The sequence below is a fragment of the Megascapheus bottae genome, chromosome 7, assembly GCF_031878675.1.
Source record: "Megascapheus bottae isolate mThoBot1 chromosome 7, mThoBot2.hap1, whole genome shotgun sequence".
NCBI lineage: Eukaryota > Metazoa > Chordata > Mammalia > Rodentia > Geomyidae > Megascapheus > Megascapheus bottae.
Window position 1 is genome coordinate 36,443,280 of NC_143515.1, and position 14,999 is coordinate 36,458,278.

At 42.7% G+C, this 14,999-nt stretch overlaps 1 protein-coding gene across 1 annotated transcript in view; it reads right to left on the minus strand.

The window, feature by feature from the left end:
• Positions 1-14,999, minus strand: part of Arhgap25 (Rho GTPase activating protein 25) — a 71,815-nt gene that overhangs the window by 22,482 nt on the left and 34,334 nt on the right. The window contains exons 3-4 of the mRNA XM_090336767.1: positions 13,200-13,287; positions 10,166-10,282 (exon numbers count right to left, since the gene is read on the minus strand). Coding sequence (XP_090192893.1) covers positions 10,166-10,282; positions 13,200-13,287 — 205 coding nt within the window. The remainder of the gene's footprint in view (positions 1-10,165; positions 10,283-13,199; positions 13,288-14,999) is intronic.

Sequence of the window (14,999 nt, forward strand, 5' to 3'; positions counted from 1 at the left end):
GGCAAAGAAAAGAAAAGAAAAGAAAATGGATCTAGCTCCACTTTAAAGTACTCAGTGCCCTGCCATGTGCCAGCAGCAACTACATGGAACATAGAATGGACTCCACAAATAAGGGATATATGAGATCTAGTTGTTGTAGCCAGTGGGTTTTCCATCCAATTGTGAAAATGAAAGAACCACACCCAAAATAGTGAGAAGCAAGCAGACAACATGAATTACCACACGGGGTGCAGTCCTGTTCACTCGTAAAAGAAGCGAGCCATCTAATCAGCATAATTGAAATGATCTAACTTGAAACCTAGACCATGTGACTTTTGTGAAATCCTTTTGAGAAGCACCCCAGAGAAATACATAGATATATTTTGGGTCAGCTGAAGCTTAGGCTCAGAGCTCACTCGGTCCCAAGGAAGGCCAACAGCCCAAACTAAACCCAGAGAAAAGAGATGTGAGAGGTTTCTCCCCAATCGTGTCACACTCAGTAGTGACCAAGTCTCTCCAGTACATTCATTTCCTAAGAATACTTTCTCTCTACCCTGCCAGTCTCCACTGATGAAGTATTCACATCTCAGATCACTGAGAGCTCTAAGGGAACCAGGCATTTCCCTATTCTGGAAATTTCTAACTCCATTCTTTGTAACTCAGATCTTCAGCACTCCCACTGAGTTCATCATCTTTGTTCCTCTCCCTTTCTTAGCAGGTAACTAGGTAGAGGAGATGAATGGACTCCCTCCCCACCAATCTCTATCTCCCCAACTCGCTCCTCTTCTGCCTGTGTCCTTGACCTGTCTCAGGAGAAGAAATAACCCTGCCTTTCTTTTAGGTGATGCTTTCCAGAAAAGTCAGCTCCACCCTTACCATCTCCTTTACCACTCCCTCCTCGTGGCGCCCATTTTTCTCTTTTGATATAGTAAGTCCACATGAGTCTACGTCTTTATCAATTTAGGAAAGAATGCACCTCCACATGCAGCTGATCAATGCTTGTTTCTTTTCACCAGTGTCCTTACAGAAGAATACATCTAGTTCCAAGGATTGTCCCCCTCACAGACGACTACTCTCCACTGACATTCACTCCCCGGGTCTCAGCCCACTGCAGTCTAAGTTCTGTCAGCCTCGATCTTCCCATCCCATGTTCTTACTAAGATTTCTGCTGAAATCCTCTGGATGAGTCCTGCCTCTAATAATACCATATATTACTGGTGTTAACTGAAGACTGATTGAATTGATTACCTTTGCTTTTAAGACCTTCTTCCTACAAGGCTGTAAAACCATCCAAACCACCCATCCTCATTCTGTTCCCATCTCCTTGTTCCCAGTCCTCTTTGCTGTGTTTCATCCTATACCTAGCCCTTTAATCCTTCAGTGTGCCCTTGCCTTGGATTCTGACTCAGAAGCTCAGAGGTCTCTTCTTTCCATCTAGTTGCTCTTTCTGAAAGAGTTCATAGGAATTTACACATTTAAAAATCATGTATAAATGGATCACTTATACAACTGCCAAACATATATATATTTTCTCTCTCTCTCTCTCTCTCTCTCTCTCTCTCTCTCTCTCTCTCTCTCTCTCTCTCTCTCTCTCTCTCTCTAAACATCCTCTAAGTCACTGTTTCTCCTCTAATTTCCTCACCAGAAATAGTATTCAGCCTTCATAGCACCACATACTTGTTCTCCTAGGCCCTGAGAATACCAAGGCATTAATACAAGGTAATTGCACCCAACTAACTCAATTGGAAAATTTTATGAAGATGAACACTACAGTTATCTGTCAGATTCTCTCTCCCTCCAAATAGTTCTGTACATCCTAAGTACATGTGACTGTTCACACTGCTGCTGCCTTAAATCATTGCAGTATTTGGTTGTTTTATTTCTGGTTCCTTTGAAAATGAGTTCCTTGGAAGCTTCTCCTACCAAAATTTATTCAGCAAATACTGAGCCTTCTCAGAGTCATAGGCTCTCTCTGCTCTGCACTCATCTGATACACACCTTTACTTTATTACCTGTCATTTTGTTTTTAATGGTGATTTATTTAGATGTCTCTTTCTCTTTCTTCCACTGGACTCCTCACAGACAGACAGTCCGTCTGGCTCTCGTTCTATTTTTATCTCCTGGCACAGAGATTGGCACATGATGGACCATTCCTCAAAGAACTGTGACTACCTTCCCGTACCCCACCCCTTCTCTTTGCTCAGCACTTTTCTACAAGCCTACTCCTGTCATGGAGGTCAACCGTGGTTGCATTTTTAAACTCAGAAGTTAAATCTTCGGTCTTCATCTCGGCTGCTCAATCAGCAGCACGTGGTAGGGCAAGTCATACCTCCTCAGGTGCTTGACACATGACTCTGGGTACACCACCACTCTCTCTGTTCCTTGTTGATCTGACTGCTTACTCACACTCACCCTCCTCAGATGACTCTTCCTTCTCGCCCTCATGTTCAACTGTCCCTGTCAGAGTGCACTAAGACCTCCCTCCTCTAATTGTATGCATTTCCTCTTCATCTCACAGCTTTAAATATCCCTCAGACTTCACATCTCCAATCTAGATATCAGCCAAAGCTATTCTCTCCTACAAAAACTCACCACTGTGTCCTCTGCACACATGAAGACCAACAGTGTCTCTTCGTACGTGATAGAAAGAGGTTTTTAGTTTGTTTGTCTAGTTCAGGTTTTTGTCACTATTTGTTCCTGATCACATATGAGGGATTTAGAATCCCAATAATCCAAGAAACTTCAAAAACTCAATCTTGAGTTGAACTGATCTCAGACCTCTGGATCCTTAACTCTAGCCTTTGGTTGTGAATGAACATGAAAGAGGCTTGATATGGGGAAGTAAAGAACAGAGAAAGCCCACGGAAACAACACAGAGGCCAAAAAAGGAAGAAGACAGAAGGGCACTTGTTTCTCAAAATTCATTTTCCATCCCAAAGGCAAAGCTTCCAGCGCCATGTCACATGCCTTTAATCACACTCTCTTTCTGAAGGAACTTTTGCTTGACATCTTTTCCTACCATCTTCCAGTCGGATCATTTCTGGTCACCTCATTCAAGACAAACCCATAATCATGCTGATGCCAATGGCTGGCTCATGCCTGTAAATGGTAGTTATTCAAGAAGCTTAAATCTGAGGAACATAGTTCAAAACCAGCTGAGGCCAAAAAAAAAAAAAAAAAGAGGAAGCCTGTAAGACTCTTATCTCTAATTGCACAACATAAGGCTGGAAGTTGAGATACAGAGAAAGTGGTAAAGCAAAAAAGGCACGTGAGAATAAAAGACACTGAGTTCAGCTTTAGAATCAACGCATACACACACACACACACACACACACACACACACACACACACACACACACCAATAACAAACATAGATCTAGTCCCTATTAGCAGAGGCATTTCCACCCTAACAGATATGAAATTCCATCCATTCTTTATAACGATACAGTTATTCCAAATGTTAAATCTAACATGATCATTATAATGACTAATCAATTTCATTCAGTGATTTTTATGCTGGGAACTGCTTTCGATGCTTTCATGTGTGATATCCCAGTCATTACAAGAGCCCTAACGAGTGGACACTGCTCTATTTTACAGATAATAAAAGCAAGGCTCAGATTAATCTAGGAATTTGTCTTAGGTCATATGTTTCCAGTCATAACCAGAACCTACATTTAGTTCATTCTTACTGTTTAAAGATTTCAGATATCACCTATCTCATGGAAAGGGACAGATTCTTGGGTCTCCATAGCCCTCTCATACCAGACATGCCATCCTGCTTCCTCTGGTACCATACTCCTCTTGCTCTTCTCCAGCCCCCAGACCTAAAGCTTTCGACTGAAGCTTCCCCTCCCCACCCTCACATCCTGAGCAACTGCTTAAAAATAACATGACATGACCACAGACAGTGGTGTCCAGTCTGTCCTCTACCTTGACCCTTGCAGGTTCCCTGTGAGTGTCTAGAAATGCTAGGGCACTGAGCTGGAGTGGGCAAGTGAAAACACACAGATCCATTGTGGCTTCCTTGTAGTCTTCTTCCTCTTTAGCATCTCAAATTCTTCATTCAGGCCAACTGCCCTCCCCCCACCCATCTGCTGCCCATCTAGACGTGGAGAGACCCCTTGCCCAACCCCTTCTTGCCAGGCCAGCACTTGTCCCTGTTCTACAGTTCCAGGCTCATTCTCCATCGCTGAGAGGAGGATGACAAGCAGCTAAGGTAAAGTATCTGAAAGTATTAAAACTGAATTACAAAATAGAAAAGAAATACCTTTTTTTCGGAGCCTGGGACTTTTCCTCCTGTAATCCCAGCAAAAGAGCAGCACCAGAGCAGGAAAACCACAACCCAGTTCCCAGCGCGGCATCCTGGGAATACGAGGCATGGTGGCAGCTAGGACTCACAGCATGAGAGCCAGCCTGGAGCCTCTCCTTCCTGACTGGAGCCAGTCCTCTCTGGCTTCCAGATCAGCACATGCTTGCAAATACCACTCAGTCTGAGGAAACATGGGATCTGCCAGCACCTGCCCAGCCCTCCTGGCTTCTCCCCTCCACCTCACTTTCTCCTCCCTACTCACCTTTGTACACATGACTCTTGGCTTTAAAAGAGTGAACATAAAGCTGTCAAGGCCGCAATAAAAATAAGTGCCTCCTTTTACTTAGTCGCTAATTGTCAACTGCCATTCAAGAGAGGTGGGTTTAAAAAAAAAATCCCCACACAAGCCCTTCCCAGCATTGCTTCATATATCAGTGTCTGGCAAGAACACAGAACTTCACTTAGCGTTTATGAAGCCAGCCCGCCCTTCCCTGGAAAAGCTTTCAGAGACGCACGTGGCTCAGCACTGCCAGCAGAGATAATGATCGCAGAGGTGGGTTGTTGGGTAAACTGAGATGCTTCCCCTCCTGTTGAAAAGTGAGTCAACTATGCTGAGACCCAACTAGACACAGCCCAGAGACCTGGAATGGCCTTCTAGCATCATACATAGATAGGAAGAGCCTGGGGCAGTCCCACAGTGCCAGCCAAGTTCATCCCTCTATCATTCCCACACCAGGAATTGAGGAGTTATCTCTGAAACCACTTTCTCTTTCCATAGCAAAGTCTTTCCCATACCCTGGCAATGTTACCTCTCAAGTGCTGTGCAAACCAACTCCATTATCAATATGCTTGTCCGAACTACCATCTGTCCTTCCTCTCTTACCTAGTGTTATTGCTAGTCTCCTGCTTTCATTTAAATCTGCTGCTTCTAGTCCAATCCATTCTCCACACAATAAGAATGATCTTTTCAAAATAATCCAATCTGATCACCTTCCTGACTGCAGCAAATTGTCCACCAACTAGGATGAAAACCAACATCTTGATACATCTAGCTCCACTGTCACCACCTTTCCCACCCTACAGAGTTTATTCTCCTTCCTATCACAGGACCCATGGACTCACTGCCCCTTCACTGAAATTCCATTCCTTCTCCTTTCTAATGGTTAGCTTCTGCTGGCCCTTTAAGAGTTAAAGGACCCATTAGTTCAAGAAAATTTCCCTCCACTTTCTTTGACAAAGATTTCTTTTTTCCCCCACATGGCATGTGTTTTCTTGCATGACACTTTTCTCAAAGCTATACTTTTATGTTTTGCCTTGGATTTGGGGGTTAATTTTTATGTCCGCTAAAAGACTATGAGCTCCCGAAAAGGGGGATTTTTTTGTCTTCTGTCCCTCTTTTTGCTGCTTCTGGCTTGCCTTCCAGGCTGGGTGTAGGGTTTGGCAAGAAGTATACATTCAAGAAATAGTTGTTGACTAAATGAATAAATATCTGCCTTGTGTTATTAGCTGAAGGGAATTGGAAAGGAGATAAATAATGGAAGTAAGTTAAAAAAAAAACCATCTCTATTAAGACACAGTTGGATAAGGGAATAGTAGTGACTTGCAGACAGAACAACTCACAGGAAGAACTCATGGTGGCTTATGAAATCACACACAAAAAATTGCAAACAACTTTCAAGAATTAGGGGAGAGAGGAAGCACTTCAGATACAGAATAACTCAATACTTACATGTCTATGCCTTGTATCGGCAAACATACAAAGTTTCTTAAAACACCATCCCCAAGGCCTTAAAACTGGATTACGCAGGACAAAGTTATGAACAATTTAATGCACTGCAAACATCCTCAGAAAAGGCCTGAGGGAAGATCAGATGGCAGCGCTAGATGAAGAATGAAAAGCAATGTGGACTCTTTTTAAGAAATGTGGTAAAACCCAGCTTTACACCTAAGAGAAGACTGTGTGAGAAAGGATATGGATCCCACAGTTCGGAGAAAATGAGCAGGAACCCTCATGGAGCAGCTATGAGACATGGATCGGGAGTGCTTCTGTTCCCTTCCTCCTACTTGAGAAAGCAAGGAGCCATACCCAGAGCGTCTAGGAAAGAAAGTCTAACTTTCTCAGCCAGGCCTTTGGGGAAGGGGCTATATAATAGAGAATTGTGAAAAGCTAGGCTTCTGAGAAGTCCATCAAAGACCAAGGGGCTGCTGTCCAAGGTATGAGAACACCTGCGCCAGCTAGGAGGCAGGAGGAGGGCAATGAGGAGAAAATGGGAGAGTCATGGAGACGCTGTGGTCATCTTTCTAGTCGAGGAAGAAAAGAGCCAAGAGGTGGTTGAGGGCAGGAGGAGGCATTAAGTTTGCAGGACAGTTACTAAGGAGACATTCATGGTTTTACCACTGGCACTGATTACTGAGTACATACAGATGTACTGCAGGTGCCTGGAAATAGCAATTGCTTGTACCTAGATATCACACCATTCCAGAGTTTCCAAGGCTTCCTTCAGATGATTTTTGGCCCTACTGTGAATTGAACTCAGAGTTGCTCTGGCACTTGAGTCCCATTTCAAGTCATTTGGTTTTGTAATTTGTTTTACAGACAAGGTCTCAAGCTTTACCCAGGGTAGCCTAGAATTATCATCATCTTATCTCTGAATCCTAAGCAGCGAGGATGCTAGGCATGTGGCACCACACCTAGCGCTTTATGAGACTGTCTGAAGAAGTTTTCAGCCATCAAGAGCTTCGCTAAAGCTCACCACTGCTTGCAAGAAGATAATTGTAAGAGATTTACAGAATCCATTCTCCAGTGAACTGAGCTGAGTGCCTAGGGAAGTAGAACGCAACATGTCTATCAATGAAGGGTATTTCTTCAACTCTTCATTGAATAAGAATTCGTTGAGTGTCTGTGATGTCAGGTACTCTTTGCATTCTGAGATGCAATGCTGACCACAATAGTCAATTTCTGCCAAACAGACTGAAACTTTCATGCCTAGAAGAGACTAACGATGAACCAAATATGACTAAAGCATTTAGCAAGTTAGAAGAGAGTGTGTGTTAGGAGCGAAAGAAAAAACATAGGTGGACTAGGGTAGTCACTAAAAAAAAAAGGAGGTAAGCCATGCACAGCCACTCAAGAGAAGAGGATTCTGAGCAGAGGGAACAAATGCAAGGGCCCTGTGGTTGGTAGTAGGAGCTAGCTGAGAGCACTGAGGAAGCTGATGCTGCTGGAATGAAATGAACATGGAAGGAAGATAGACATAGAAAGATGGGAGGAACTATGCACTAGATATTAGAATAAGGCTCTTGATTTTCACTTTGAGTGAAAAAAAACAGTGAAGCTATTGGGAAGTAGAAAGAGTTGAACAGTGAAGGTTTAAAAAGCTCACCCTGGCTGTGTGCAGAAGTGGTGTCTGCTCTGACTTCCCTTCCCTGGACTTTTCACCACCTATGGGACTTAAGCTTAATTTGCTTCTCAGGGCGGTGGCCTCAAGATGGGGTGAGGGACATATCTCCCTCACCGCTCATGTACCAGGACAGGATACAGCTCACCATGGCAAGGCCTAGCCAGGCAGGCTCAGATCCTGCTGAAAGTACATAGCCAACATCTAGACCCTGAGCAGGCAGATAAACAGGCCCTATCCCCTCCCCTCAGATGCAGACAGCCTAGAGCTGGGGAGAGCAGGAAACATCACCAGACCTCACAGTCTCTAAATCCAGGTCAATAAGGAAGGTCACAGATAAGATTGTGCAGGTTTAAAAGAGCATAGAATTAGGCCTCAGTAGTTTAAGAATAGAACTTCGTGTGGCCCACTGAGCACAGTAAAAGGTGCTTCTAGAATGTGGAAGATGGTTCATGCAACTATGTAGCTGTTTCTGGAATAAAGTACAGGTGTCATAGATGGCTGTGGCAGGTATGCCAGAGTCTAGTTGTCCCACTCAGGTCCCTTCAGAAGTCATGGATGGTTCCCAGCTACAACTACCTGGCCCCTGGGCTCACATACCCTGAGTGTTCAGATAGACTGACCTCAGCTGAGCCAGGAAGTTTCTGTCCCAAAAATTTGGAATGAGGCTGCTGATACATAGCTGGAGCTTGTCAGAGATGTTGGGGTTGGCACAGTAATGTAAGGAACAAGTGTAGGCATGTTGGGGGCTGCTGGCAAGATGAAAACAGGCAAGTGTGCAGAGAAATGCAGAAGGAGAAACTGTGTGGCCCCAGAGAACCTAACAACAAAAACACATACTCCCTGTGCCATAGCTCAGCTTCTGTCCCTGACCTTTCTTTTTTTTCCCCCAGTCCTGGGCTTGAGCTCAGGGTTTGAGCACTGTCCTTGGACTTTCTCAAGGCTAGAGCTCTACCACTTAAGCCTCAGCATCACTCCGGCTTTTTTCTATGTATGTGGTACCGAGGACTCGAACCTGGGTCTTCGTGCATGCTAGGCAAGCACTCAACCACTAGGCCAAAATCCCGGCCATCCCTGACCTTTCTTGCCTCCTCTCCTCTCCTCTCCTCTCCCCTTTTTTTCCTTTCTTTTTTTGTTTTATTTTTCCCTTTTATTATAAGTACTGAATTTGAACTCAGAGTGTCAAATTTGTGAGGTGAGAATTCTGCAACTTGAGCTCTATCCATGTTGCTTTTAGTGTGTGTCCCAAATAGTCTTGTACATTTGTCCTGACTGACCTTAAACTATAATCCTGCCTGTGCCACCTGGGTTGCTGAGATTACAAGTGCACCACCACATCTATCCTCATTAGCACTGTTTCTACTCAGTAAATCTTAGTGCTTAAATCTTTGAATATTATTTCTAATCCTTATAACTAAATAATCCCTGGTATGCATCAGTTAAAATTCTATAGCAATTCTTAGTTATAAATTCTTAAAAGTTATAAAAGACAAATTGCACACATTCTGCTCATCATTTTAGAAAATACATGTATATATGCATCCTGGCTAGAAAAAAAGCATAAAATTAGTTCTAATGGCTTGAGGAATATTTGTTTTTCAAATTTCCATAAAATTTTTGTGGTATTCATATAATTTTGGAAAGAAATTATTGGGAAACCAAATTAATATTTAATATTTAAACCATGAAAGCTTCCACAAATGACTTCTAAAATAAGAGGCTGCAAAGTCAATAAAATAATTATATATTTATGTAGTTATCCTGGAATTGATACCAGGCAAAGTGTTCCTAAAAAAATAGAAAATGGTGTCTTGTGGGCTCACACATGTCACTTTTATCATGTAGGTATGAAGGGAAAACATAATAGATTCACAAATGTGTTGATTTCAGGGATTTTTTAACACCAGGTTTTATTGTCATCTTTGTGGCCGTTTAGGTTTTTTTCCCCCCCTGCAACCAGGACCCCGTGGGGAAATACTAGAAATTCCCTTCAAGAGTTTAAACATTCAAAGCAGAAAAGCGTTCAGTGGGCAATTCACTGCACTCCTATAAGACTTCTCTAGTCTCACTCCTTTCTCTGGAGCATTTTATCTCTCCTGCACTGAACAGCCTATGTTACAACTTTGCCATCTACCCTCTCAGACCCCAAAAGTCCAGAAGAGGCCTGACCCACAGTGCTGTGTAAGTTAGCTTTGCCAGGAAGCCAACGGTCACCTGACACCTTTGCTAATGAGTGCAAAGGACTTGCCACTCTCCATTCGATTTGCAATTGTCTTTCTGAGATGATCTAGAAGGAAAGCAAGAAGCTCTAAACCCTCTTCTCCATGGTCAGTAGAGAACCTGATCAAGACTGTGGTCTCAGTTGTCATCTGATTTGTCCCCTGAGCACTGTACAAGGAGAGATCATGTCCAGAGCTACATCTTCCATCTCCCCAGATGTTACAACCTGCCCAGAAAAGCCCAGAGCTGTGCTTACCTCCAGAAGGCATACCAGCAACTCTCCTGAGGAATTTAACCCACTCCTCCATCTCTGCCTGGGAGCTGGCCATGAGGACATAAGAATCCTGTCCCAATCGAGTCTGGTCCCATGTGGCTGCAGGAAAGAGTAGCAAACACAAAGGTCTTCAAATGGCAGGAGGCCCAGGCAAGGGCAAGGGAAGGGAGGCCGAACCCAATTACTGCTTTGGATCAATGAAGCAGTGCCAGTCAATAGTGTAATCCTTGGCCAACTGTCCTCAGTGGAACTGAATTTCCATGCGCATATGGGTTTTCATCAAACTTGTTCTGCATACCAATCACTGAACATAATGGCTTGCAAGTGAGATCGTTTTGACTGCAAGCTACTTCCATGTGGGACAGAAGCTATTTCTTACCCAAAGGAAGAAAAAGGGCACAGTGTCAAGTTCAGCATTAGCAGAGATAGGATCAGCCCGTGCAAGGGTGAAGACCTTGGGCCATCATGCCAACCACGGACAATTCTTTTTTTGTTGTTTTTGGTTTTTACTGGGGCTCAAACTCAGGACCCTGCACTCTTACTAGGCTTTTTTTTTTTTTTTTTACTCATGGTTAGTGCTCTAAAACTTGAACCACTCCTTACTTCCAGCAGTTTGCTGGTTGATGAGAGAGGTAAGAGACTCTGGGGGCTGAAATGTTGGTCTCCCATGCTACTCATGAGGTGTGAGGAATGAGACGCTCATTGCCAATTAGCCCCCAGAAAAATTGCAAGTGGCACTGTGGCTTAAAGTAGTAGAGTACTAGCCTTGAGCGAAAAAGCTCAGGGACCATACTCAGGCCCTGAGTTCAAGCCCCATAACTGAGTGGTTGGGGGAACACTCTGGGATTTGTATGCCAGGGCTCACTTTGAGCTGTGATCTTTAGGTCCTAGCCTCCTCAGTAGCTAAGATTATGAACATTAACCACAGAATCTGGATAAGCACACCCTTTCTTAAGTTGGCCCTAAACCTAACCATAGGGACTGGGACAGAGACAACAGCTTCAAGTAGCAAGGCAGGGAGCACAGGTATGCCTTTCTCATAAAATTATTACTTCTTGTTCAGAGCACCGTTCTCTAGGCAATACAAAACATAGAACACTGTAGCTTATCAATACCTAGTTCATGGACACATGATACTTGTTAGGACTTCGTTTAGCATCTTCCCTTTAAAACTAAGATCACGGCCTATGCAGGATTCTCTGGATATCCATTTTCTCAAATGGACAAAAGGATGAACAAAGCAGCAGAGAGGGAACAGAAGGAGACCAAAGGAATGCAGAAAGATGACCAAAAATGGAAAACAGGCAAAGGAATTTACAAAGGGAAAGGAAGGATGTCAAATACAGGCCATGTAGTAATGGATCTGTGACTAGAATTTAAGTGTTTCGTAGTCCTCCTTCCAAATGGAAACTTATAAAGTTGAAATTGTTTGAGGTTGATACAATACAAGAAGGCTGAGGAGGGTCACAGGAAGAATTTCTTTTCATGATAAGAGGGCATTACATTGTAAAATGCCTTTCAACCCATTCTTCTCACAAGGTCAGGAAAAAAAAGCAGTTGAGCTGCCATGTGGGGTCCAACATGGGATTTAGGAAAATAAAGGCTCCATGGTTCCTTTTGGTTCCAGTCTCTTGGGCTGAGCTTTAATGTGACTAAACCTCACCTTCTTTAAAATTTTGAGAGATAGGAGTCTAAATTCATCTTATCTTCTGACCTAAGATCTTCTGACCAGAGCGTCTAGTTCATGGGAGCCCTGTGCAAACAAGGGATTCCTGAGAGATTTTAAAAAGTAAAATAGGAATCCAAGAACTGCTTAGGGAAGAACTAAAAATATATCCTGTTGGAACCATAAGATCTCTTTAAATTAGGACACAGACTTGTAACATTCCCATCTTACAGATCATAAATCTGAAACCCAGACATGCAAAGCCACCTGCCCACTGGTATCCAGAAAGTTACTGTAAGTTCAAAGCAAGGTTTCGTTCTTCCCAGTAGAGATTCCAGTAGCCCATATTGCTTCCAAACTTGGGAACCAGGGCTGAGTCTTGGTTTGCATGTTCGAGAAATGCTGTCTATCCCTGGCTCATCGTCCTCACGGGATGCTCTTCCTTCTCCTGTGCATTTGGTTCATTCCTTCAGACCTTTAAGGCATTCGCCCAGATGCTGCCTTCTCAATGGAGCATGCTCTTCTGGCTTGTTTATAAGTGACAAAGCAATAATCACCATCCCCATCTCAGCCAGAACATTCTCGTCCATCTACTTCCTTCCCATAGTACTTATACCATCAGAAAGCCACACAATTTATTTGTGTGTCTGCTTTGTTACCAGTCTCCACTAGATTTCAGTTGTGTGAAGGGGCTTAAGGCAAAATACCCCAAAGAAACCTGTAACCTTCCCTGTTGTAACATGGGATTTAGCCTTGAGACAGCACAGCCACATTAACAGTCTGGACGTTCCTGGAGAGGCTAGAACTTGTGGCTGAGCAAGAGCCAGAGAACCAGAGAAAGTACCCTAGTATGGCAGAGCCAGGAGTACAGCCAACTCTTCCTTGGAAGCAGGTAACACACAAAGGTAAGTAACATGCACACCTGGCATGTGAGTGTGTAACAAGTCAGAGTGTCCTTTCTCATTAGGTCCTGTTGAGCCCTGCATGAGATTGCTGACCTCCCACTATCCTCAACAAACTCAATGCAAAGTACCACAGTATAATTTATATCCTGTGACTGGCCTGCTCAGTTCTAGACTGAGCTCATCCCAATGAGTAGGGATGATATCTTCACACTAGCAGCCCAGTGTAGTACCTGGCTCCAAGCAAGTCATTATGGAACACTTAACAGAACTGAATGAATGTTTATGGGTTTTATGCTGGCCCTTGAAACTAGCTAATCAACTAGCATAGGCTTATAAGCTCTCTGCAGAACCATTCTTAACAGATTGGTTAGCTTGTTGCCTAGAAGGACTCACTAAATAAAACAGGGCAGTGTAGTACAACTCTGCTCCATCTTCTGGCACTTACCTGGAATAATTTCAAAGACAAACTTCCCAGCTTCCTCTGGGTTTGTAGCAATCTCTTTGATTGTACTTCCTAGTAGATACAAACAACCCTGAAAGATCAAAAGTCAGGCCTTTCAGACAAGTAACAACTTTGTCACCTGTGAACCAAAATTAACCTAGATAATAGACATGATTCACAATTGACTTAAAACACCAGAATGATATTACTGGACTCCAATTTCAGATATGTAAACAGAACAACATCATATAGAATTTTTACTGCATGGATACAAGGAACTACACCAGCAGAAATAATAGTAAAATACAATAAATAATAAGGAAGTGATACATTATTTGGTGTTAGAAAGGTGTTGCTGCTGAGCTACTTTGGATGAGTTTTGATGCCAGAAGGTCCTGCTACTTTTAGGGGAAAAAATGCTGCTAGAAGGAGAAGGAAAGTCAAGTTTAGAGGCACCTGCTTCCTTTCAGTTCCCCTTTAAACTGTCATAAGACAGCCAAAGTCATTTCATCAGAAAATAATAAAAATAAAACACTAAATATATAACATACAATTTCCATGTATTAAGCAGTTACTAAGTTCCAGACTCCTTGCTGATTGCCCTGAAAATTGTAGCTCAGCTCTATCTCCGTAAGAAATCTTTAAGAATTAGTATTTTCCCTACTAGAGAGATGAGGAAAAAAAGGCTTAGATCAGCTGACCCAAGATCACAAGCTAGTTCCTAGAAAAGATATGATTTAAACTGGGCTCCATGCAATTCCAAATTTACACACAAGGTGTTAGCTTCCAAGTCCCCTTGTTGAAAGAAGCACCAACTGTAATGCAACCTGTTCAGGCACACAAATGACTGATTTGGGTCATTTTCTTCATACTAAATATGAGACCCTTGGATAGAGGATAAATGAATAGAGGAAGGTCAGCCTGGGAAGGGGCACCAGGCAGGTTGAAGATGAAGCCACTGATGAGGAAGAAACTGTCTCAGAAAGGGAAGGGACAACGTTGTCCGTAACTACTTTCAGCTACTATGCAAGTCGACTGGGGCAAGGTACTACCTCAAAAATAACAAATGCTGGAGATGTGGCACAAGTGGTACAGTACCTGCCTAGCAAATGCAACTCAGTTTCAAGCCCCAGCACTACGCTAATAGTAATAATAATAAATAACTTCCTTGTTGTTTACCATATTTTACTATTATTTCCGCTATTGTAGTTATTTTTCTTTTATACATGTAGCAGAATTCTGTATGATGTCGTGCGGCCACATATCTGAGTTCAGTAATATTATTTTGGTAGTTTGAGTCAACCCTGATGGAAATATTTTACACCACAGAAACTGACAAACACTGCACACAATCACAGCTCATTCACCAGAGAAGTCTATCCTAAGTTGTAAAATACTTAGAAATACAACACTGATAAAGAATACTACCTATGAGATTAAATTTTTGCAACTAAAAATGGGAAGCAAAGGGTTTGTTACATTTAAAGGACATAACATTCACCAGAAAAGTTGTATTTCCTTAAATTGTGCATGGGAATTCCTGTTCCTGACCCCCATTCACTAAAAATTCTAAGAGAGCTATCCAAATTCGATAAGGGAACACTGGTATCTCATTAGCTTGTACTGTATGTCATTAATTATTAATGAGACTGAATACACATAATTTTCTACTCATATCATTTCCTATTTTTCTGCTGAGCTGTTTGGATTTTTCTTATGGATCTGAAACACTTTAAATATTTTATGAATATCTGTTTACCATACATGAGTTATATACTTTTGCTGTCATTATTTGAAATTTCA